General features: G+C 37.4%; 2 protein-coding genes across 3 annotated transcripts in view; one reads left to right on the top strand and one right to left on the bottom strand.

Annotated features, from left to right (window-relative positions):
* Window positions 1-244: 244 nt before the first annotated feature.
* tbx20 (T-box transcription factor 20) lies at window positions 245-13440 on the top strand. Of its 2 annotated transcripts, none has more exons than XM_008430925.1 (8): window positions 245-676; window positions 1453-1690; window positions 2585-2749; window positions 3610-3718; window positions 5275-5433; window positions 6632-6708; window positions 9996-10108; window positions 10819-13440. In XM_008430925.1, the coding sequence occupies exons 1-8, from the start codon at window positions 547-549 to the stop codon at window positions 11145-11147; spliced, it is 1320 nt and encodes a 439-aa protein (XP_008429147.1). In that variant the 5' UTR covers window positions 245-546; the 3' UTR covers window positions 11148-13440. The 2 variants fall into 2 exon arrangements, with proteins under 2 accessions (XP_008429147.1, XP_008429145.1); XM_008430923.1 differs by having other exon boundaries at window positions 9993-10108.
* A 5076-nt stretch (window positions 13441-18516) lies between these two features.
* The window catches only part of herpud2 (HERPUD family member 2), a 10549-nt gene continuing 2661 nt past the window's right edge, over window positions 18517-26404 (bottom strand). Inside the window, exons 2-8 of the mRNA XM_008430922.2 lie at window positions 24642-24696; window positions 23439-23557; window positions 23085-23254; window positions 21663-21761; window positions 20349-20681; window positions 19768-19876; window positions 18517-19308 (exon numbers count right to left, since the gene is read on the bottom strand). Coding sequence (XP_008429144.1) covers window positions 19126-19308; window positions 19768-19876; window positions 20349-20681; window positions 21663-21761; window positions 23085-23254; window positions 23439-23522 — 978 coding nt within the window. The 5' untranslated portion in view covers window positions 23523-23557; window positions 24642-24696 and the 3' untranslated portion in view covers window positions 18517-19125. The remainder of the gene's footprint in view (window positions 19309-19767; window positions 19877-20348; window positions 20682-21662; window positions 21762-23084; window positions 23255-23438; window positions 23558-24641; window positions 24697-26404) is intronic.

Raw genomic sequence — 26404 nt, 5'->3', positions numbered from 1 at the left:
TATTACTTCCAATCTCCCTCTCTTCTCTGTCTCTGCCTCCCTGTCTGTCTTTGACTTGGAAAATAAAAAATAAAAAAAATCAGAAAGCCTGGCAGCAGCAGGTGATTTAATTGGCTGCTCGCTTTCAGGGCCGCTGTGAGACAGTGGAAGCGTGACGTGGAGCCAGAGGCAGCGATTGGAGGGCAGACTGGAATAATAAGGGGAGGCTGGACCGGAGCAGACCGAAGCGTCCCAAAGAGCCGCCGGCCTCAGGTCTGACAACCCCCAGGAGTCAGCCGTGCGTTCTTCCTTCACCATGAATCCAGCAAGACCCCCACATCGGCAGCAATAACACCTTTTTGCTGTCTTTTTGAGTGCTGATTGTTAACCTGTCTGCGCCTGTAAACTCTGTACGCAAGAAAGTCCTGAAATCTGGGAGAAACTGCGCGTAATTCCCTCAATCTTTACTTCCTTCTGCCGCTTGGAGCCGAAAGCGGCCGGTATTTCTGGAGGTTTTCTGCTTTTATTTTATCAGAGGGGAATATTTTTGCCTTTTGACACACCGACATGGAGTACACGTCATCCCCGAAGCCGCAGCTCTCATCCCGGGCCAACGCTTTCTCCATAGCCGCCCTGATGTCCAGCGGAAAGTCCAGCAAGGACAAGGAGGCGGAGGAGAACACCATCAAACCTCTGGGTAAGAAATCCAGCTTCACCGTTTGAAAATGTGTTTGAGTTTGTTGAGGAAAACAATTACAGTTTAAGATTTTATCCAGTGAAGCACCAAAATGTGAGAAAAGTTAGTGCTTTTACTTAATGTTCTTCTTTTGTGACAGAATCCTGTGATTACAATGAACTTCCTTAAGCTTTTAAGCACTTATATTTATTCAAGACGCCAATATTTACTGATGGAAAGTATAAAATCATAATTTTGTTTTCTGAAAATACAAGGGCCTTAAGTACATTAATACATAATTTTGTGCGACAAAGGAGGTCTTCGGAATTTTCCAGACGAAAATGTGTAAATAGGGATGTTTTTTCCTAAAAGTGATGTGTAGTTTTCACAGAAATCCGGTTTTTGTTCATTTTTTTATTTGTTGTTCTAAGTGGATTTACTTATTATAACTGATAATTTATAATAATTATAATATAATATAAATTTATATGATTGTTTTTCCCATTTCTGTTCGAACTGTGGTTGATTCTAAAATACAAAACGTAAATTACATGAAGGATTTGTTTTTTCTGTTTGTTTGTTTGTTTATTTGTTTTAATTCTGTAGATTGTGCACGGTTTTATTTTTGGAGTATATTTAAGTTTAGAAATTCGTATTATTGATACGCTTATAATTTTAGAATGGTTTGTATCTCTTTTTCTTACCAAATACATTTAAAATAACATCAGGACGATCCTCACGGTTACTCTCCATTTCTTTTTTCTTTTTTTACGCATCCACGTTTCTGATCAAACCAGAGCAATTTGTGGAGAAATCCTCCTGCAGCCAGCAGGCTCTGGCTGACCTGTCATCCCTGGACGGGCACGGGGACTTCAGCGGGAGCGCGCCCGCGGTGTGCACGGAGCCCCTCATCCCCACCAATCCCGGCATCCCCAGCGAGGAAATGGCCAAAATCTCGTGCAGCCTGGAGACCAAAGAGCTGTGGGACAAATTCCACGAGCTCGGCACTGAAATGATCATCACCAAGTCTGGAAGGTAAATTGGATGCGCTGCTCTGTTATCACTCCGATCATATCAAATATCACAGAATACAAAATAAAATGGGGGAAATTAGAATAATGGTATAAATGTTTGTTTTTTTATATAAAGACAAAAATACCAAAAATACAATCCATCGAATTTTTTTCTGAGACTGCGAAGGAATAAAATCCACAACAAAATCGCTTGCATGTTATCACCACTTGCCAATTTGTTGGGTCAAACACGACAAAATTGCAAAATATTTAATTAACAGTAAAAGTGATGTCTTGAATTATGTTATATTTGGAGGAAAAACGCCCTGAATTTTCTGCATAATTCCTGATGCAACTGAAGGGATTTTTACTCTGCGCATATGCAATTTCCTTAAATGTAACATAATTCAAACAGCTGAGAAAATGTCACTACTTGGCTTTATTATATCGCAATTCCTCCACAGTTGGGAAGTCTCGCCTTACATGAGGATCTAACATAGTTCTCATCATTTGATCGTAACATAAGATTTGGTTGTATTTTTTTCAGTCATTCAAAAATCAGATTTCAGTTCTCTTACTGCTATTTGTCCATATTTTTGTTTTACTTTGGTTTTTACTTGTTGCGTACTGCCCTCTGTGTCGTGTTTTATTGCCTATTTTATTGTCTTTTCTGGTGTCAGTATGTTCAATTATTCTATTATTTTACACCCACCAGCATTATATTATTTGTGACTAGTCAGAATAAAAAAAAAATATATATATATATATATATATACTAATTTAATATTAATGTATTTTATTTTGTTTGAAATAATATTTCATGTTGCCAAGCGGGATTTCTTATTAATCTTCTTTTTTTTTGTTGCAATAAATAAATAAATAAATTAATTAATAAATAAAAATATGTCACATACAGGCGGATGTTTCCTACAATCCGGGTCTCTTTTTCCGGAGTGGACCAGGACTCCAAGTACATCGTCCTGATGGACATTGTTCCGGTGGACAACAAGCGGTACCGCTACGCCTATCACCGTTCCTCTTGGTTGGTGGCCGGCAAGGCCGACCCCCCTCTGCCCGCCAGGTAAAGACCCCAACACGCTCCATCTGTCCAGGTGTCTTCAGGATTATTTTCCCAATAACTCGCAAAATGAAGTCACGTTTTTAGCTCTTTAAAATTGGTGAAGATGTAAAGATTTAAACAAATATTGTTTAAGTTAGTCTTAGAGGCGAATTGAAGTATCAATCTCAGCAAGTCTCAGTGAAATTTTTGATTGGGACGTCTGGAAATAATAATACTAATAATAGAATAATATTAATTTAACATAAATTATCATAACATTACCTAATTAAAAGCATATAAACAAATTAAAGTTGTTGTGTTTTTGTTGTTTTATTATTATTTTTTTTATACAGGACGATTATCTGTCTCCATGCAACAGCCATACGTTTGGTGCTTACCTATTATTTGTTCAGAGAGCAATAGCGTGGTCGTTTCTTTTATCTGTTGAAAAAAGAAACGACCATTCAGCCATCTATTTTTCATGTAATTAACGTGTAATTGCAGAGTTATATAAATCATTTCAGGATCTGGATAATTATTCAGATTCTGGACACTGTCAGTTCTTACTGAAAAAAAAAATCTCGTCAATATTTTCCCTCGTTAGTATACACCTGAATGTAAAAGAGTAACGTGCATAAATGGCGATAATCGGCACGTTATCATAAATCAAATTCTGCAATTTTTCAAGAAAAACTAAAAATTGTATCCTTTAAAAACGAATTTCTTTCTCACGACAGGATTTAGTCAAATGTTTTACGACGAAACGTTTGAAAAGTGCAAATTAGAGTCAATCAAGATCCGCGCGTTGATTGGTCGTGGCGGCTGCGCTTCGAATGCCTCTCGGCCAATCAGATGTGAGATGTCGTGCTCTCCTCCGGCAGGTTGTACGTCCACCCGGACTCTCCGTTCACCGGAGAGCAGCTGATGAAGCAGATGGTTTCCTTCGAGAAGGTCAAGCTGACGAACAACGAGCTGGACCAGCACGGACATGTGAGAGCAACTTTTATTTTCCTCCGAAGATTACAACAATTAGGTTTTTATGGAGCCGTAAAAAGAATTAAAATGGCGAAAACAGCCTGACTTACCGGTCAGACAAAAACATACATATAGTTCCTATAAGGCACACAGCTAAAACAAGGAAGTTAAGTACATAAACCCTCACGGAGTCATTCGTGTCCAATAAAAACAGAAAAATACTTTAAAAAAAAAAATAAAAAAATCCAGTTTTATTTGATCATACTGTCTTAATTTTTATATATTACTTATTACGTTAAGATTTAAAACCTTAAAGTAAAAGAAATAAAAAAAAATATCTACCAGGTTTAAGACATTTATGGCAGCGCAAATTAAATCCACGCAACAATTAATTCATTTTGTTTATTAATTTTAAATACGCTAAGCTGTATTTTTGTAACAATGCGATCTATTTGTAGCTCATATGATTATTTCATTTATTCCTTTTGATCATATTTCAGTGTTTTGCTTTTTTGTTGACTGTTTGCAGTTATGACCTGAATTTGTGGATAAATAAGATCTGATTTGCAGGCTGAGAACAAAATTACTAATTTTTTCTCTGCCACCTCTTTTGCGTTTCTCCTTTCCATTCTTTCTCTTTTATTTTTACCAGAAAGGCCAGGAGTCTGCAGCTCCAGAGCCTTCAGTATGTCTCTGGACCTTGCTCAAAGGCTCCTAATAAATCTGATAAAAAATGATAAAGAACCAGTCAATATTTCAAAATAAATATACAATAATAAATGCAGGATTTGAGTTTCAGTTGCTCTAAGTAGCAGAAAGGCCCTAAAAATACCAGAAATACTGTTTGTCATTAGGTTGGAAATGTGTGAATGAGTTTTATTCAGCTGGACTCAGGACACATTAAACGGCAGTTTGCAAACCCTTAATTTGACAATTTTGTCCAACACTTTACTGACCACACATAATGTTTTAAGAAACCATATCATCAGGGCGTGCCTCTTTGTCAAAGGCTCAAATTTCCTCTATTTGGGAAACTTTAATTCAAATTGAAAGAAAACTGAAAATAGACACAAATTAACCAGCATCTTTACTGGGTTTTGTTTTAATGTCTGAAATCATCTTCTTACATGATGTCAGTCAACGAGAACGATTATGTTTTAATCATGTTATTACTGGGTTTATGCTGAGCTGTAGTTTTATTCTTTTGTCATTTTTCTTTATTATGTCTTTATACACATATAAGTATTAAGAGACCAAACCCTTTCAGTTTGTCTGTTGTCCTCAGGAACAACAACAAATTAGCACAGAAGGCAGCGCTGCATCTGTTAAGGACCTGGAGGTCGTCCAGTTAGTGTTGGTGGGAGTGATTTACAGTGTAAACAGTAACGAAGGGTAATGTCCGGTGGTCCAACATGTGAGGCTGACTGATAGGCCAAGTCAAGGAGAACAGTCAACTCCAACCTCTCTGATGCAAAAGAAGAAAATAATTGATCAGGTTTTGAGTTTATTCTGTTGTTTGCAGAATAAAATACCTTCTTTTCATTGTATCTTATTTTTTGCTCTCTCTGCAGATCATCCTGAACTCTATGCACAAGTACCAGCCACGAGTTCACATCATTAAGAAGAAGGACCACACCGCCTCGTTGCTCAACCTCAAATCGGAGGAGTTTCGCACCTTTGTGTTCGTCGAGACGGTCTTCACCGCCGTCACAGCCTATCAGAACCAGCTGGTGAGTAAATTAAGTCAAATCACGACTTTGTGTCTCTGCTTGTCGTCAGGAGCGTTTGAGTTCATCACAGAAACCTTATCAGCACAGGAGTTATGTGTAAACTGAGATCAAAAGTGAGATCTGAACCAGACGGTGGCGATTTTAACGTGATGATCATAAATCGATATTTATTACCATGTTGTAATCTCAACAATATGAGATACACAAACTCACAAATAAAGGTAGATGACAAACATCAAAGATACAAACAAAATATTGAGATGTTGCATCTTTATTTTGGAAGAATCATTAAAGTCCTACAGCTTTGTGCAGCATGAAGGTCCTGACTTTGAATCCCAACCTGGAATTTTTCTGCATGGAGTTTGCATGTTCTCCCTGAGCATGCATGGGTTCTCTCTGGGTACTCCAGATTCCTCCCACTTCCAAAAACGAGACTGTTAGGTTAATTTGTCTCTCTAAATCATCCTCAAGTGTGAGTGTGTGTGAGAGTGTTGTGTTCTGTTGGCAGTGAAAAACTTTTATTTGTGGCGCCCCCTGGTGAGCAGCTCGGGGTACTTGTTCTCAAAATGACCAAGCTTAAGATTTGTGTCTTATCAATTTACCAAGTGAAAATGATATTTGGAACCACAATAAAGTATGGGAACATACTTTAAAATAATTGATCAATTTGAGTTTATTCTGCTGTTTGCAGTATAAAGACTTGCTTTTCATTGTGTCTTATTTTTTGCCGTCCTTGCGCCTTGCAGATTATCCTGAACTCAATGTTTACATTAAAGTATGAACGCATACTTTAATGTGTCTATAATCTACAGTTTTTATTTTATTAAAGTATTCTTAATTTTATGAATAAAACTAGCATTATTCTGAGCAAAAAAGGTTTTAATTTGATGCTTTATGTTGTAGAAAGGTTTTATAAAATAGAAACCAGGACAAGTGACTTTTATTTTTTATTTTTTACAAAGAAAAGGTGTTCATTAAACATATATTTGTAAGTTAAATAATAACTTATTTTACAGCAAGAAGATGTGCCAATCATTGATTTTTAGAAATTGCTGACAAATATTGACTCTAGATTTGACAATGTGGCACTAAAAGAGTTACGTTCAGACACAAAGGAGTGAAAAAAGAAAAGTCTTTTAGAGCAGAGAAGGGAAACAGACGTGTGTAACATGTTTTCTGCTGGTGTGCGTTTTCCCAGATAACCAAGCTGAAGATCGACAGCAACCCGTTCGCCAAAGGTTTCAGGGATTCGTCGCGGCTGACGGACATGGAGAGGTACAGGGGATTCTGGGCCCAGCACTGTTTGTTGGCCTCTCATAAGACACACAAGATTTTATTCATCAGGATCTTGTTTATTTTACATCTATCTCCCTCTTTTCTGTGTTCCTTCACTTCACTCTTATATTTAAAATATCCCTTTCCTCTAGTGTTTTTTCATGCTGATCATCCAGGTTTATGCCATATTTTTCACTTTTTCCTCTAATCCATGTTCACTTCATTGTTGGGGATTTTTGTTCTTTTTATTCAGTGATTTATTTATTCTGCTTTCCTTTTCTTTTTCATAATTGTAACCTCTCTTTTCTCTTTTTGCCATTTGTGAATTTTTTCTCCTGTCTTTTCCACATTAAGATCTTCGTTCCTCTTTCCTGACTGTTCGTAATGATCTGCTTTCACAGATGGGTCGTTTTTTTACCTATTTCTTTTTAGCTTGAGTTGTATAATAAAATTAAATGAAACAAATAATTTTATTTGATTTATGTACTTATTTACCTGAAACAATGCAGCTGAAACAATAGTGGACACAGAGTGTATATAATGGTTTCCATAAAAGAAAGGTAGCAATTTAATAATTCAAAGCTAAAGCTGGATTTGCAAAAATAAATAAGCTTTTACTGAACAAGTACAGTAAAACCATATCAACAATAAAGAAAGGTCTGCCTCACGTGGAAATGTACAGACTTTACACAAATAAGAAAAGTTCAAGCTAATTAAAAGTGTGTAAAGTATTAAAAATGGGTGCAATCTTCTTTGGCTAAATGTGAATATTATTAACACACAGGGGCTCTACTGCAGACATTAAAATTTTTTAAAGATTAAACATAAGAAAACTAAAATAAATCAATTAAACATTGAAATATCACTAACTTATTTTTTCTGATGCATGACAATGATGCCAGTAAATTATGGATAAGTTAAATTATGTATAAGAAGTAACGACAATTATGTTTCTTATTGATGAGGTTAATCATTTGATTGTATATCGACTTTATCCACATTCTTCTGAAATGAGGAAAGATCACATTTATAGTAAAGCTGAACATTTTTAAAACTTATTTGTTAGATATAATTGACATCAATCACAGACAAATGTGAGTTTTGGTGCCTTAGAAATTAAACTTCAACTTTAAATGTGTTGTTTGTTAAAGTTCTTGATTTAAAAATACCTGAAAAATGTATTTTTAATATCGAGCAATAGTTCATTTTAAATGAAGCACTGGGTCATATAGTGAACAAATACTAAATGCTCTGGTATCTTAGCACATTACTGCACTGTCTGCATAAAGTTCACATGTCGCTGTTAAAATGAGAAACATAAGGTGAGTTAATAATTCATAAGATGGGTCACTTTTAAAAAAACTTCTTATCGGTTTCTCAACTCAAATGTCTACATTCTTTAAGTTTGTGCCAATGAAAGGCTATTTTTAGTCAAAACATTGTTTTGTCCACCTTCACATTTCCTTCTGCTACTTTTTTCTTTTCCTTATTTTAGTTTTCATCCCAATAATGCCCAGAATTCCCAGAATGGGAGTTTCAGACAAACGCAGCGACTAAGAACCGCCGCGCTGAATGCAGATTTCAGCAGACGCAGTCAAAACACAAACTTCTCGTAATTCCCGATTCCGGCACTGTGGCCAAAATCAGCTGACAAAATCAAGCCATCTGCCCATTTCCCTCAATCAAAGATCCCAAACAGAGACCGCCGAACGCATCCAGACAACCCTTCCTCCCCCTTGTACTTCTCCGTCTTTCTCTTTGTGAGGGCTGTGAATTAGACCTGATCAATTGGTCTTCGGGAGCTGCAGAAATCACATTAGTCTGGAGTCGGCCACTGCACTAAAACACACTGTAATTCAATTGGCTGCAGTGACTGATTGAAACCAGCATGCCCCGCCTCCCCCCACCCCTACCGCCATGCACTGTGGGAGTTTGCTTTGGCTTCTGCGCCGCGGGGGCCCAACACTGATAAAAACACACACATTTGTACTCTTCTGCTGACAGATATTGCACTTTCCTAACCTAATTGGAGGGTTTCGGGCTCCAGAGGGGTGGGGCTGAGGAGGGACGCTGCTAATGTGGACGCATTGGTCTGATGATGCACACACATGAACACACACCGCCTCCCCCAACAATATCTGTCACTGTGGTTTAGAAGTGCTCCCTGACAAGTCTCAAATGAGCTAATGCAGTTTGTGGGACTGTGAACACATACATGACACATACATGTGTGTGCCTGAATCCACACACACACGAGCTGAAAAACAAAGTAAATACACAACCTAGACACACTCATAGCAACGCAAGAGCTTATTTTACTGAGTGACGCCACATAAACAATTCATTTATACGTTGCAAAAAACATTAAATCTTATCTTTGCTCTAGGTTCTAGTGATAAAATGTTAGTACACTTGAAATCAGACTAACCTAACTTGCAAATAATTTTTCACCAACACATAGGCACTCATTTTAAGTCAGTATTTCCTTAATATTGTTTAAAACTGGTAGATTTTGGACCATCGACATTTTCCCCCAGAAGTTTTATTTTTTTCTAGAAAATTTTTAACTTTTAAAACTTTTAAGATTAATTTCAAAATTTTGGAGTTTTTTTGGCAGAAAGTTACTCCTGTTTTTTTTTTTTTTTTCCCTTTTCCATCAGCAAAAGCCCTGACGCGCCGTCATAGCTAGCTTATGCTTTTATCATACCAAAAAAAGCTTGTTTCTATATTTTGGATAAAAACAGAAGTTCCATCTGATGATTGACGGCTCATTATCAAAACTACAATATGTTGACAACTCTAATTAAAGAAGATTAGATTTGATTCTTGATGTGATAAAAGTCCTGTAGGAAAAGGGAGGTCAGTGGGATATGGGAGTGTTCTTGATCGTTTATGCCACATTTATTTTGTTTTATGTGTCTTAATAATTTTTTATGGCCAAATTAGAAAAAGAGGACAAAACTCACTCAGAAGTCACTGCTGTTAAAGTCCATCTGTGCAGATAAGAAAACTTTGCTTAATGATTTGTCTCTCCTGTTATCTTTTTAAGGTTGTCATGGAAAAGATATCATACATTTGTGACGGGATTTGAAATCTTTCCCATTTTGTTTATGTATTTTACGTAGAAAAAGCCAGGTTTGTTGAAATCAAAGCTAGATACTACTGTGTAACTCTGACTTGGTAATCTAGCACTGGGTGTAACCTGCACATGTCACTGCTGGTGCAATGATAAAACAAAAGAAACAAAGAGATTTACTTTGGGGCTCTCTCTTTGGCTTTTGCTGCAGGGAAAGTGTTGAGAATCTGATCCACAAGCACTCGTACGCCCGATCGCCGATCAGAACCTACGCTGGCGACGAGGAGAACCTGAGCGAGGACGGACACACCACACACACCAGAGGTGAGCGCTCTGAAAACTCATTATTTTCAGTAACTCAATTCACTGAGTGAATCATATTTATAGTGATGCTTTTTTTGTGCAACTCTGACTGAGTAATCTTTAAATATGTTTAACGAAAAGCCTTTAATTTTCTTAATTTTTTTATTTTAATGATTATGGCTCACAGATAAAAATCCCCTAGTCAATGACTCTTAAAATTTGGGTACTGTGAAAATATTACAGCATATTCAGAGAAAATAGTGTGAATGGAAAATGTGCACCAGCAACGGGGACCACTGTAACCCCGACCGGATTGTCAAGCAAAATCTTTTCAAGAATTTGTGGAATCTTCAAGGGAGTTGACTGAGACCTTAAAGCTGAGCTCCAGCATGTTTGGTCAGCTGGTTTTACCGCTGCATGTGCAGTACAGTGAATACTGGAAAAGACAAAAGAAAGTGTTTTGTTGCTGACTCACCATTCAGAAAGTACTTGCTGCATTATTGTTTGCTGTACGGCAGGCTACACTTCTGCTTTTCAGTTTTACATGTAAGTGTAAAAGTTGGGTTTGGGTTTTGTGTTCAGCATCAGCTTATTTGGGTTTAAAGTGACAAGAGGCCAGAAAACAGCTCAGTGTGAAAGGTTTTGTTTTGCTCATCCTAACCTGTCCAAGGAAGCATAATAGTTCACCTTTAACTAATCTTATCAGCCCATTGTTTATCTCTATCCTGCAGGATCAGCGTTTACGGCCTCAGACAACCTCTCCCTGAGCTCCTGGGTTACCACCACCTCAGGCTTCTCAGGTTTCCAGCATCCTCAGACCCTGTCAGCCATGGGCACCGGAACCACCTCCTTACCCCACCCCATCCAGGGATCCCTGCCCCCGTACAGCCGGCTAGGCATGCCGCTGACGCCCAGCGCTCTGGCTGGAACCATGCAGGGCAGCGGGCCGTCCTTCCCTTCCTTCCACATGCCCCGCTACCACCACTACTTCCAGCAGGGGCCCTACGCTGCCATCCAGGGACTCCGCCACTCCTCCACAGTCATGACGCCCTTTGTATGACTTCACAGAGCAGAGGGCCAGAACTCAGTCTGACCATTAATCCTCATCACTCCTCATCTGGCTTGCACCTGTCCCTCCGGTTGTAAATAATTCACCTGCAGTGAGTGGGGTGACATGAAGAGGAATCTGCACGTTGAACTGAGGCAGACTGTGCTCCCCCCTCAGGATCTGACTCCTAAGAACAGCTCCGATGTAGGAAAAGACTGACGACTTCATTGCAAAGCAAATGCAAGACAAAAATACGTGCATGCATGTTTTATTTCAGCCCTCGAATACAAAGTACACTTTCTAAATGTTTTTAAAATGGCAGCAAAACCCCGCAGGGTGCGATTCCTAAAAATGACGGAGGGAGGGTGGATGGAACGAGCAGCCATCTTAGCTCCTCTGTGTTAGGAGAGCCAGCCATATGTACAGTTCAGAAAAAGGACGACACACTCTGGGATCCACTTACTCAGAGGTTTCTCGCTGTAAATTATATTAAAAAAAAAGAATCCTAGAACGCATGCTGACTGCAGTAGACGCACACATTGCTTAACTTTGTATGTTTTAACATGGAATGAAGGACTTCACGTGTAAAAGAGCAAAATGTTTTTGTTTTAAAGGCCTGGTCACACCAGGAATTACAAACCTGCTTTTAACCGAGGCTGTGAGAGCAGACTGTGTCGTCAAAGCTGGAGTGCAGCAACTTATCGTTTCCCCAAGGCTTGTATTTTAGACATATTACACACTATCTGGCGAAGGATGAGACCAATTTGTCAAAACTGTTTTTGTTTTCAGTTCAAAATGGTTCAAAAATAATTTCAAGGAGATTCTAGAGAAAGTGCAGAAGTTTGAGTTTCCTCCCACTGTTTGGAGGATAATCAGCACTAACCCTCTCTCACTTGTTGCTAAACACTGCTGGTCAGCTGGCTGAAGGATGGCTACCATATATCTCAGCCATGCTTACAAGAAAGGAAATAAAAACAGTGTCACCCACCACACTTATTAAGCTAATGCTGTTTTAAACCATTTAGCAGCAAACTGCAGGCTCTACACAAGCAAATAGCTCCACTAATTACATTTTTAATTTTTCATAAATACCGTGAAATCGTAATAGGCCATCATTCCAGGAGAATCGCATTCTGACTCATGTCTACTTCACACCATTAGGATGAAATATAATTAGTGATTTCAACAAAGCTGAATCTCACACCTTATTTCAAAAACTTTCCTCCTCAACAGAGCTGAGAAAGAATATAAGAACGTATTTCATCCTCCTTCGGTGCACTTGCAGAGCTCGGAGTCTAGGCCAAATGAATTAAATCAAAAAAGTAAATTGTATCTGATCTTAATGCTCCTACAGTCGTCTTAAGAAGGAAACATTTAAAAGTTGCTTCCAGGCAAGCAGTCAGAAGTAATAATAAAAACATACGAGAAGAAAAACAGCAACATCAACTGGTTGAAACGGAGTCAATTTAAGAGTGGAGAGACCTAAACGACCCAATTTAATGGTTTAAATTGGGTCAAGCTTTGCAGAGATTTGGTGAAGGTCTCTGCAACCTTCAGATGGGCTAAAACTACCTGCAGGTTGAGTTGATTCAACGTTTACACCTTGAAGTAATGACTCTGTGTCCTGATTTAAAAGCACAGGGAGAGGAGAAATGTGGAAGCATGAAGAGCTGACATGTAACTCGCTGTTTTGGTCAGTTATTTAAAAAAGAGAGAGAGAGACCAGATTTGCAAATCTGTCCTGGTAATACACCAAAATATTCCTGAATATTTTGATTTTTAGTCCATGCAGGTTTTTGTTCCCACTTGCAAAAGGCTGAAGTGATGTGAGAACAATTACCAATGTGGATTTAGTTTTCAGCTTTTTGTGAAAATAATGAAAGGTTTTACTTCTAACAATAGTCTGTTGCTGCATGAAAGTCAGATTATTCAGAAATGTTTCAAGAGAGCCAGGAAAACAAACGCTGTACAATGACCTGTGCAACCTTTTCACATCCACAAGCCGTTTATGGACGTTTGATTTGATCTTCTTGGTTTGCAGAAGACTTTCTTTTTCAGACGTCTTTATCTGATGTCCAGCTTGAACTGAGTTATAATTTTTTTTCAGTGTACACATAAATACCTTTGGGTTTTGATTTTTTTTTTTAATTGAAGATAATAGTTTTTGTTTTTTCTTAATGTTTTGTCTGGCATAATCTGACCCCAATAAGTTTTTGTTTTACTGATTTTTAAGTGCAATATATTTATTTTGATCTGTGGAAAGAATCTGTAATGTGCTGTATCACATTTAAAGTTATTTGTAAACCATGAGAAATATATATAAATGAATCACAATCAAAACATTTCCTGTTTTTTTTTGTATCCTTTTTTTGACCCTGGATAAATCTAGGAAATTAAAATATCTAGGAAAATAAAATAATTAGGGATGAAATACTATTGAGTATTTTGAAAAGTCAATTTATTGAAAACATTTAAACGAGGAAAGTTTCATAAGCGGAAACATAAATGAAAATAATATATTGGGCTTTGTGATTACATCCTACACCTTTTGGCCTAAATATTTGAAGAAATTAAAAGAAAAACTTGCAAAGCATCAGATTAAGGATTTTTTCGGCATTTGATGAATAGCTGCTAGCATGAGCACAATTTAAGCTTCCACTACGTTTCAATTCTGCAATTCAGGAATGTCTTTTAATGTAAAAAAAAAAAAAAAAACAAAGACAAATGAAATGAAAATTTCTTTAAAAAATGCAAAATTATGACCATAACCCTTTAATTAAAATGTCAATTAAGAATAATTTGTCAAAAATAAATAGTAAAATGGTGGGGGTAATTACATAGAATCCATTAATATTAATAGCAATTAAATGTTCTCTATGCTTCATAAGTATGTTAATATGAGCCTTTTATAACTTAATATTCAATAAATGACCATATGAAATATACCCAGATGACAATTAAGTGGCAACTTTTCAGACAAAAATCAACAAATAATGTTTATTTTTCTTGCAGAGTTCTTAAACTGGCGTTCCTTTAAATATATTCTGCAATGAGAAAGCTTTTGCATCATCTTCTTGAGTCATGATCCAAAGCACAATAGTGGGTCCACCTCTTAAAGGCTCTACAAATAAAGGTCTAGTCAAAGCATGGATAGGAATCTAATTAGAATGATTTGGCATACAGGGTGCATGGGCTCAAAAATCCTCCAATGTGATTTAAAATCCCGTCCATGTGAGGAAGACACAACAAGAAAAATTCATATTATGAAATGATAAAATTCCTACAAATATCTATAAAAACATCTATACTTTTGGACACCCAGACTTTCTGATTCATGTGTTCATTTTTGGTCCATTTGTATGTCTAAACTAGAAAATAGTATTTTAAATGGCACCAATTAGGTATTAACAATTTACCAGGAGCATTTTAACACAAAAATAAAACTCAAAAGTCCGTCAGAATTCTATCATTTGTTAGTTTTGGTGCCATTAATATTATTTTGTCATCTACAAACCCTATTCTTGTTTTTCATGCTCATCCATATCCAAATTCCAGATTTTCCACTTTTCAAGAGCTGTTGATTAGCCTGTTGGTCTGACTTAAAAAAGCAATAAACCCAAAGCAATTCCTAACAAAGTTGTTCATATACACATCAAGTGAAGACTCATAGCCAAAGTCATAATGCTACACTTGTGACAGTAAATAATATAAAAACTTCAGTCCATCCATTCTCTGATCTGGCTGTAGGGAAACCGTAGACTAGATATTAGCTACTCCCAAGAGAGGTCTCTCCATTCACACCTAAAGATAAGTTAGAGATGTGGAAAACACCAAAAGCACAGGAAGAGTGCACAAAAACATTTCAACCATCAACTTTCTGGCTGCAAAGCAACACTTCTAACAGCGTAGGCCTCTGCTCATCACAAGAGACAAAAACACATGACGTGACAAACCAAACAAAAGATTAAGTGCCGCAGCTTGATAAATACGCCCGCATGTGCATTATTGACTTCAGGGCAAACACTCATACATATAAACACACACGGAGCAGTCTATCACCAGAGCCATCAGCCGCCACCGCAGACGAACTGACGGATCGATGGCGGGACGTTAGTCACCGTTTCACCAGGAAGAAGCCACTACTTCTGCCCTGATAAGAATCGGTTACATCCTTCGAAAATAAATAAATAAACAAATAAATAACATCCAGTGTGGCTCTGATTGGATTAAAGGGAGAAGGGAAGGGCAAGACAAGCCACCATGAGGTATGGCCAAGCAAATTGGAGTCAACAGTTGGGCCAGAGAGTCCATTTTGGGGTATAATTTACACAGTGAGGAGCATGAGCTGAATCTAATGTCATTTCCATCAATTTTGCATTTTGGCCCTTTTTTCCCCTTCCCTGAGGCTTTTAGCGGTCATTTGAATCATCTGGAGGAGGACGGCCGGCAAGCACTACAACGTCGGAGACGACATTTAGCGCAGTGGCAGAGTAAGAGGTGGTTCTTTATTGTGTGGTGACTGGCTGCAGGATTGTATATCCGCCGCTGCACCATCTTGGAAATGGCTAACAATATGCTAATAGGTTAAGAGCACCGAATAGTCCCAGACAAGCCACTTAATGGATGTTTTATCTGCAGGTCAGGAGCCTCATCAGCTGCCATCTCTCCTGACAAGATGTGCCAAGTCAAATTTAGCAATAAAGTGCTTTTAAACAACAGGCCACAAACTGCTTGGGGCAGGACAAAGGACACAGACACGGAAATGTTTGTGGTGAAACGTGAAACCTGTTGGCAAACAATGGAAAATCGTTTGAGGGGAGATTCACATTGAAAGCAAAATGATCCGAGGACAAACAGAGATGACAAGGCTTCCTGTCGGAGCTCAAGCTAATTTAACTTCATTTACTAAACTGGTCCCATTTCAGTTGGGGACGATTTTTGCCAAATTTAGTTTGACATTGAGACCAAAGCAACATGAATTTAGCAAAGTAAAAGGGAGCAGCAATACCCTTGACATGAACATTTGAGTCTACTGCCTTTACTCATATAAGACTTGGAAGTTTAATAAAATGTTTACAATTTTCTTCCTATCCCCAAATAAAATAAAATCGACTGCAGGTTTATCACTGACAGCATCAAGTTTGGGAACTTTAATCTTGTGTCTCTAAAACAAACAAAATGTGGAAAATGTTGCTTACTTATTTTTTAAGCAAGTAAAACTATATAAACATAAAATCTTTCAAAATGGTGGTGCATGCGCATATAAACATGTAAGGGCTGGGTGATAGGAACTTAATCAAGATATTTTGTTTAACTAAAACTACTTATTACTTCTTTGCCGTCTTTGTTAGGTAAATGTGTGAGAGTGACCACAAGGCACAACAACAATAGCCTGACAAATACATGAAAAACTTCGACCTACCCTTTTAAAATAGGGCTCTTCAGTTTGTCTGTTACATAAAAAAGTGTGATATGTATCACTAAACCACACACAGTGACTGCATTTCATTATATTTTAATATTTATTAATGCTCTCATAAAACCAGCAGAGAAAATAATACAAATAAGAAATCTGATAGCAGCTAAAACATACAGACAAAGGTGTCTTCATCTTAAATACAAAATGTATATATATTTTGTAAAGTTTGGCTTAATTACTGCTCTGAATTTGTTGTTTTTCAGTCTGCATATCAACGATTAATCGATTACTAAATTAGTTGACAATCATTTCAGTAATCGATTCATCATGATTAATTGTTTCAGCCCCAATTCTCATTCAAAATTTCAAAATTAAAGCAGAAATAATTAATAACTTTCATCTAAAAGATTGATTAAAACACAACATTCAATATTATTTGCTGAGATAGTCACTACAGTGATATATATACATATATACATGGGGCTACAGCTGGAATATAAAGTGCAGATAGACCTTTAGGGGTCACTTTTACTGCTGCAACGCATCACCATCCCATCTGCACAGGTGTCACCCTCCATCTCTCCTCTCAGTGCCCCTAATAAACTCAGCCTATCTCCTCCTCTCTGCGCGGTGGCAGGTGTCCAGCCCAACTGCGGCCCCTCCAAAGACAACAAGGCCTGATAGCAGGGAAACAGGAGCGAGTCGACTGCATAACAAGGACTTATTATGATGATGAAATGTCCTACAAGGTCCCAAACACCCTCTTAAAGAAATCTCTACCTCTGATAAGGGGAGTCTAACAGTCACCCACCCTAAGGCATGCGGGGGAGGAGGGACGGGTTCTAACCTGATTGGATCGGCGGCTCAGAGGGGGCGCATGTAACAAAATCAAATGGCCGTCAAGCCTGTGTCATGCATAATTAATTGGGCCTTCTACGACCAAGTACAGGAAAATCCATGGTCATTTGATTAGAGGGGGTTTGGAGGACTCTGAAGTGCATCGCTGTCTGTGCTGCTTCCACACCATCCCCAGTGAGGATGGTGTCACAGAAACTTAAAGTTCAAGTTTGGTTTCAGCTGGAAGTTCAAGTCAAACCTGCTCTCGCTGATGTTTGGAGGTAGGATGAGCTCATTAACCAACATCAAAGCTCATCCAAAGCAAGCAAACAGAAATAATAATGCTCATAATTGAGCAAAGAAAAAAAGACAAGCAAGCAGAAATCAGGAAAGCTCCACAACGTTACCGTTTATGGAAGAAGGGTAAGAAGAAACATATTTTTTCTGGTCATTCCTCTATCAAACATTAGCTTTTCAAAGAATTGGCAAGAACTCCTCTCTGTTCAGTTTTCTACGAGCCAAATACGAACAAAATGGAGGAAGATTTTCTGGATCAGTTCAGACCAAAACTGAAAACAGTGTGTGCTAGGAAACCCGATGCTGAAACCTGCTTTAAATTTAGGATTCTGCTAACCTTCCTACTATGAAGATGTATTTTTGTGCAAGTGTACCTTGAATTAAAAAAGGTTGAATTTCTTCCATAACTTAAGTAGTGAAACTTATGCTGTTTATTATACAGAATGATGTATTTAAAAATGGATTTCAGCTCAACTGAATTAAACATAAACCTTCTGAAAATCATGTACCAGCTAGAAAGAGATGCCGACTTTGTAATGATGCTTTTTAGTTACAATTTCCACTTTTTCCTCCTTTTATCTGCTTTCTTTTTTTGTATCTGCTCCGTCATGTCTTTTTCTTAAAGTTAAGACATTCATTAATTGTTGAGGTTCTGTATTCTTCATAGAATGTCATTTTACACAACATAATTATGAAAATATCTTATACAATTAAGACATTATAGTCAAGACAAAAGCTAATGCACTCTGCTTCCTAAAAGTACCAAAAACCTTTGTGTGAGGATGCTGCCATCTGTAGGACAACTAAAGAACTACACAGGGTAATGAGTCGATTTTTGTATGCAGGCAGAACTTTATTCAAAAAGAATATATACTGGAATTATAGATGAATATATTTACACATGTAAATAGATGATAAAGTGTGAAAAATTGAGCTTCAGTTGCTGCGATCTCTGCATGCACCCTGTGTGCATACGGAGATATCTTTCAGAGGTTGTTGTTTTTTTTTACAAGGACAACTCCCTCTCATTCTAGGGAGATTTTCTGACGTTATCTTTAAATCAGTCATGTCTCAAATGAAAGAAGGAAATAATCCACCATCATGAGTCCATCGCTGCTTGAAATGGAAGACAGCTTCCATCTGCGTCTCGCCATCATCTTTCCCATCGCAGCTGAGACATTTACTCCACAGACAGTTTTTTTTTCTTTTTCTTTTTCATTTCTCAGTTCCTTTATTTTTGCACTTTCAGTAGTGACAGTCTGGATCTGCTCTCAGATCCCGTTAGTAGGAGCCGTCGTCTGGACCAACCGACTACTACCGTCCAATCAGACTCGAGTGATTTTGTTTGGAGACTCAACTGGGAGTTACAATGAAGATGAAGGTTGGAAACTGTAGCGCGGCACCTGCTGGCAGGAGGGAGACGGGCGGAGCGTCTTCCTAGTTAGCCAGGTGGGGCTGGACGTCAGGGATGAGTGAGGTGAAGAAGGTGGTGATGAAGGCCCACGCCACGGCGAGGATGTTTGGCTCTGGCAGGGCCGCACCCAGAACCCGGTCTTCGTTGCCTCCTCCTCCTTCCTCACCGCTGTCATCGTCCTCCATCCCCTCATCCATCAGTCGCTCCTGGGACAAACGGACACAATCAGTGTCACATACGTACTCATGTTTTCAAGGCAACAACAGTTTTTTGCGCAATTCTGTTGAATAATCATTTATGTTAATAAATTATAGGCTAATAAATAAAAATGTGCAAAGAGCCTAGTTTGCTGTTGAATGAACTAAACCTGCAGCTTTGCACATAGATGAACTACTACGCTCACAGGAGTTTCTTTTGCATCTTCTGTTATCAAATCAATTATTTTTCCTCACATATGGATTTTCTGAACAGTCAATTTTGAAATACAACCCTGAGAGAAACAAAAATATATATAAATAGATGGGATACGGATACGAATACATTTGGAGGTGGATTTAATCTCTTGGGCTTGGGGCTTTTGCACAAAAAAAAGTACAATTTAACATTTTATTTACTTCCAAAAGCAATGAAACACAGAAAACAAGAAAATGATGCTTCAAACTCACAATTTCCTGCATGTCCTGCTGCCTCTGCGCTTCCCCTGGAGGAGCGCCGGCCCGTTCTCTTCTGACGTTCTGCTGTTCTGGTCTGAAGGGAAACCACTGAGCCTGGTGCCTGAAACCATGAATAACCATGAAACCATGAAATAAAAGTAAACCTACAATTATCAATACAGAAAAAAAAAATGGCCTCTTAAGCTTTGGACAACAGGCAGAAAATAATTTCCTCCACATTTATCCAGAATTGGTAAAATGCTAAAAGCTAATTCCATATTTTTCAAGACGATGTATGAACATGTATAAAACGTACCAAATACGTCACATAATGGCAATGTTATGATTGTATTTCCATATAAGGTGGTTGCAAAACAGATATTAGGAATCCAGACCTCAATATGAGCAGTGTGGGATTATTGTCGTTGAGAAAATGAAACAAATGAAGGATCTAAAGAAAAACTATTTTTTACAGAAAAACAGAAAACAGGTGCCTCTTTAAACTCTGTTCTGACCTCGTTCTATGCGTTTCTGTGAGAATCTGTTCGGCCCGAATTTCCTGACAATGCATACAGAAAGTATGAGTGACTTACAGATAGACGAGCAGCATGGCGCTGACCACCATGACAAAGCGACTGAAGGAGGAGTAGAAGTAAACGATGCTCAGAAGAACTCCAGCCCGTGACACCGTGTACAACCAGTCCAGCCAGTCCTGGTTCAGCTCGTCGTCGTTCAGCACCGGGCCGCCCTGTGCGTTCATCTGGACCGGGTTGGCAGGCAGGTTCTCTTGTCGAGGGTCCTGGGCTGGGTTTGGGCCCAGCGGAGGCTGCACAGCTTCATTGGGCTGAGCGGGCTGATGGGGGGATGAGGAAGGAGGCGAGGGAGGAGGAGTGCTGGGAGGCCGTAACGCAGCTACGGCTGCCTGACTGCAAGGAGGAAAAACAACATAAATGTCCAGATTGGGTAACATTTATTTGGAGGGGTGTGCATAAGACTGACATGGCATAACACCTGTCATGAACATGAAGGAGTCTTTATGAATGTTTATGACATTTGTCATGAAGTGTCATTTGGTAAATAATGACACTTTTAATGCAAAACTTGGCATTAAAAGTTGGCACTTTTAATGCCAACTTTTACTCTAAAAGTTGGCATTTTTAAGTTGCATTAAAAATGCCAACTTTGCATTATCATAATTTACGAAATTGGCACTTTTAATGGACTTTTAATGCAACTCTTAGGATAACTTTGCATTAAAATGTCATTATTTACCGAATGACACTTCATGACAACTGTGATAAACATTCATAAAGACTCCTTCATGTTCATGACAGAGGTTATGTCAGTCTTATGCACACCCCTTCAAATAAAGTGTTACCCAAGTTTGAGAGGAAGAACAATTACAACTGAAATCCAAGAGAAGATTCCCATAAGGAAACTTGTTCACATGATAAGGTTTCAGGGCTGCAGCTAAAGATTATGATTAATCAGGAAAAAAAATGGCACACTGTGCACACTTTTCATTTAACTTTGTAAGTTTATTTTATACAATAACTGAAATATACAAGAAATTCAGATGCACAAATAATTCAGTTCCTTTTGAAGATAAGAAAATAAAAACTATCCCCTAAAATACAATAACATGAACACTTGATCATTTGTAACAATGAATGCAAAAAATAACCCAGGGAAGATAAATCCTGTCTACTTGGCGTCAGCAGTGAAAGAATAATCTGTTGATATATAGAAGTTTACTTCACCCATCTTAAATGCAAAATGAATATATATGTAAATAAATGCATGTTTTATTCTGTATACTCTAGTTAAATTATTAGATGATGATTATTTCAAAACTGATTGTTTCGTAACTATAAGCTTGTAGAGGTGAGCTCTAGCAACACACTTACTATTGCATGTAGTAGTGGCGAGCGTACATCTGCTGCCACCACAGCATCTGCATGGGCATGCTGGCAGGAAGGCCGCCTTGTAGAGGCGCTCCATCTGGGCTGTGGAGTATTACAGTTTTATTAGTTAATATAGTAACACTGAGGCACAGAAAGTAGGAAAAAAAAAGCACAAATTAGCATTTTTATTTGTATAAAATGTATTTAAGCTTCAGAGTGTTGCCAGAATTTTCCCTCAATGTGAGGTTTATTGAACTCAAACATATTTTACAGTTCTGTTTCCAGGCTTGTAAAGAACAAGACGTTCCATTCTGCAAATTAATCAGTATGTTCCTTGGATCTCCTACTGTTGAAGTATATTATATGGCCCAAATGACTGGGTTAGTGTCTGGTACCTCTTAAAGTTCAGGAGGTTTTTCCAAAAAAGCTGAATAGAAACTATTTACTAAAATGTCACCTTATAAAAAGAGGAATTTAGTCCTGCTGATGTCTGATGACCCAAGCAACCACCTGTTTTCATCTCTCAACAGACAAATGTATTATAATTAAGTCAATTTGGAATATTTATGCTAATAAAGCAGGGTAATATTAACATAAGAAAATCTGGAAAAGAAACGCTGCTCATGCCACTTAATTAGTTCAACAATTTATAGGTATTTAAAAAATAATGAGAAGGTATGACCAATAATCATTACTTTCCTTTTCTGATTCCCCTTTAGCAATCACAACTTTATGGACTATTTTTCCATTTCATTGTATGAGTGTGTTACAGGGGTTCTTATTTACCACTGAGTATTAGGGTCAGACTAAGAAAACAATTTCTTACAAGAATAAAGTCATAATATTGCAAGAAAAACATTGTAGTGTTGCAGGAATAAAGTCGTAAGCGGAAATAAAACACCAAAATAATATGAGCATGATGTTTTCATAATGAGAATAAACTCATATTACAAGAACAAAGTCAGAATATTAAGAGAATAAATTCACAATATTATCAAAATAAGTAATAATAATAAGGTTATACAACAAAAAGTCAAAACATTATGAGAATAAAGTCATATTAATATGAGAAAAGTCGTAATAATAGGAGCATAAACTCGAATATAATATTACTAGAATGAAGTAGTGATTTTATAATAACATGAAAAATAATCAAATAAAATTAAATCAGAAATGTTAAACATTTTGTGAAGTTATACTTTGATTTTACAAATACAGACTCAATGTTGTAACAAGGTCACATCAGATCTTGATAACTATTGACGCTTTGCTCTCACTAAAAACTTTTTTCCAAGTAATTTTATGACTTTCTTCTGGTATTTTTGTGTCTATTTTGCAAATGCATGACTTTATTCTCCTGATTTCAAAAACAACAACAACAAATTAAGCCCTTTATATTAGGGTTTTCACTCAAAACCTGCTCACCAGTGAGGAACCCCGTTGGTTGTCTGAGGATGGTAGGAGGGAAGGCCACTGCGACGCCTTAACTCATCGCAAGATCCCGAGGGTGATGAAGAGACAGAAGAGGAGGCGGCTGATTGGCTGTCCAGGTTTGGCTTTGACGCAGGTGAGGAGGAGCTGCTGCCATCTGAACTCTGCAAAAACATATAAACACCGATATAACCAAACAAATAAGTTACAATTATGAAGAAGACAGATTAATCTAAGCAAGAAGCCTAAAACCAAAACCTTCTGTGAAGTGAAATACTTTCGTCACAGAAAAACATCCAGCTCGATCTGGTTTCCGACTGTTTTTTTTTTTTTAACATATTTACTCACGCCGGAGTCAGAAGCAGAGGAGTTGGAGGGAGTGTGAGGCATTGGCAAGCCTGAGGGACCAAAAGACTGATAATCCAGATGCATCACGTGGCATTCATCCTGCTGTAGGGTTGATCATGCTGCAGACAACCAAATGATTTGAGAGGTGAGAAAGGATAGGCAGCAAAACAACAACAGAGACGAAGCCAGAAGCTTCGAGGAAGAGGAGAGATTACAGTGGAACAGGATGGAAGTCGCACACAATAATCCCCTTTTGTTTGTTTGATCAGTCATTGTTTGACAGGCAGCCTGTTTCAGTTCCCCCACAGACTGAGGCACAATGATGCAACTAAATAAACAACACCGCTGGTTTCCCAGCTCATAGACAAATTGCATCTGCAAAATTAAATGTGTGTTTCTGTTTGTTGTTGGTATAGTAACACCCTTCAATTTATTAATAATGGTCTGAAGCCGTGGCACAGCTGCAAAACAGAAAATGTTCTTCATGGTTGTGTGATCCATATATCAAAAGATATTCATAAAATCAAACAATTCATACAAAGCACTTTAAGACATGCAGAAATGACAGAAAAACTAGATTGTATCTGGTATCCGCAAGAGCTCAAACATTCACTGTCAGTTTCATTCAGAAAAAATATACTTATGAAGTTCCAGCTGAGAGAAACTTAAGTAACCAACAGACACGATTATAAAAGTGGAAATTATATATTTCAACCTCAAACAAATATGTGAAATGGTAAGCATAATTTATTACTCTCATGTTGATTTATCTACCATTCCAAAACAGCAAAATTAACCAAAATATAGATTCAACAGTCAAACACATACACGACTGATAAAAATAAATAAATAAATAAATAAAACTTAAACGGGTTAATTCATTACACCAATTACATTAAATAGTGCAACTGTTAAGCTAATCAGCAACAACAATCATGTCTAAAAAGACAAAAACATATTGTAAAACAAAGCAGCATCATTGGTTATTCTTTCATGAAACCCACAGTGGGAAAACAGTCTGGACACTCAACTCCCACAATATTGTCAATTTTGGGGGTTTCAAAACCTGATCAACTTATATTATTTTCATGGTGTGACTAATTCTTCTTTTGGTGAATCAGAAATGTTTTTTTAAACTCCGATTTGAAATTTCATATTTTCACGTAACGCGTTACCTTCAGACAATGTTCTAGCATTGCTTACCTCTGTGATCGCATTGCGGTCGTCCTCAGTAAATCTGCTCCAGTTTTTTGGATTGCTGCAAAACAAACAAAACATTAATAATATGATGAAGTGATGAAGAGCGTTACAATTTAAATTTGGGTTATTTTTGATAAATAATCAAAAACAACTCAGGTCAATAATTGGCTAAATTAAATTTTTGCTTGCTCGATTCAGGTTACCCAACTCCAGCGTCATTAACACACCATGCAGTAAGTTTGAACACAAGTTTCAGTCACTGCTTGAAACCCAACATTTTATTGAATCTTAAATTAGGTTGAAAATTCACCTCCAGGTTGCTAACATTTATAGCTGTAATGGTGCTGAGCAACAGAAGCTAAATTACATTTTCTTAGAACAGGACACAGTAGATAAAACTAGAGAGCCGCATAAGCATAATGATGATTTGCAGAACAATCAAATATAGTGAAAAAATTGTAAGTTTGTGATTTAAATCCTTACATGCATTAACGTTATAAGGAAATACATGAGACTCCACTTTTGTCATGTTGCAAAACAGAAAACCGAAGACAAACTTGTTTTAGAAAAATATCTGTTTATGAAATCAATTCATCTTCAGATCCCTTGGTTTTTGCAGGAATGTCATTTTCTATTACCAACATGCATGTTTGGCTACTGCACCAGCAACTAAAAGCCAAACAAGCTCTGTGAGCTGCTGCAGGTTAGATAGTTTTTACAAACTAAATAAGAGTGTCTGCTTTTGAGCTGCTTCCTAAACTGAGGTCAGTTCTATGCGCTAAAACTTGAACATACTTGATGAAAAATGCTGCCACTCCTCTTGTGATTTGAACTGAAGCTAATGTAGCAAAAACTCTAAAGACAAACACATCTGAAATTAACCGGAAATAATCTGAAAAAATGTCTTAGCAGCTTTGAGTTAACCAACAGCAGTTCAATGAGCCTAGTTGGAATTGGAAAGATTAGCTTTTTTTTTTTTATTACAACCCTATTTCTGGCAAAAATGCTCCATCAAATTGATGTTTCGAGTACAGTGGCTTGGTGATTCAACTATACTAGCAGACTGGTTTGGATTTCAAAGCATATTTCGGGTATCTAGCACAGACTCACTTTCGAGCAGCCAAAGAAAAAACAAACGAAAGAAAAACCTATCTGTACGTGGAAACTGTTGGCTATTTTCCAAAATTATTTTTAAAAAGAAGTAACCATCTGTATGTGGCCAACCACAAGGCTGAGCTAACCAGAAACCAATTCCTCTGTTTAAATCATAGCAGTTTGACTTTAAGATAAATGTATCCAAATCTTCTGGTGGAAACTGGTAAAATTCCACTTGTGAGTACATCATTTTTTTCATGACACAATCATGAACTGAACCAACGTAAAAATGAATTTCACATAACTATATTGTCTGTCCTGAAAAACGTGTTCTAGTCAAGAAGTCTTATTTGCTGCAATCTTTATTAGGTCTGACAGGGATAAAAACTGTGGGATACTTTATATAAATCAATCAATCAATCAATCAATCAATCAATCAATCTTTATTCCAGACCAAAAAGGTCCATAAAAAAAGGAAATAAGAGAAAAATAATAAAATAAAAATAAAATAAAATAAAAAATAAATAAAAAAACATGACATTCACTGAGTCACAAATAAATGATGACACCAATGTTTCCACAATCTTGAGAAAAATCTCACTGTACTAAAAACAGGATTTACTAAAATTGCAATTATATTATTGCATGACACAGAAAATCTACACATACAT

This window comes from Poecilia reticulata, linkage group LG16, assembly GCF_000633615.1.
Source record: "Poecilia reticulata strain Guanapo linkage group LG16, Guppy_female_1.0+MT, whole genome shotgun sequence".
NCBI classification, from domain to species: Eukaryota; Metazoa; Chordata; class Actinopteri; order Cyprinodontiformes; family Poeciliidae; genus Poecilia; species Poecilia reticulata.
Note: the sequence above shows the minus strand (reverse complement) of the source record. Positions and strands in the feature narration are given on the sequence as shown.

Bases quoted from the DNA above. Each gene is read 5' to 3' on its own strand.
- tbx20 (XM_008430923.1), top strand. From the start codon at position 547: ATGGAGTACACGTCATCCCCGAAGCCGCAGCTCTCATCCCGGGCCAAC. The intron at 1,691-2,584 runs GTAAATTGGATG...TGTCACATACAG, and splicing joins ATCATCACCAAGTCTGGAAG to GCGGATGTTTCCTACAATCC. The intron at 2,750-3,609 runs GTAAAGACCCCA...CTCCTCCGGCAG, and splicing joins GACCCCCCTCTGCCCGCCAG to GTTGTACGTCCACCCGGACT.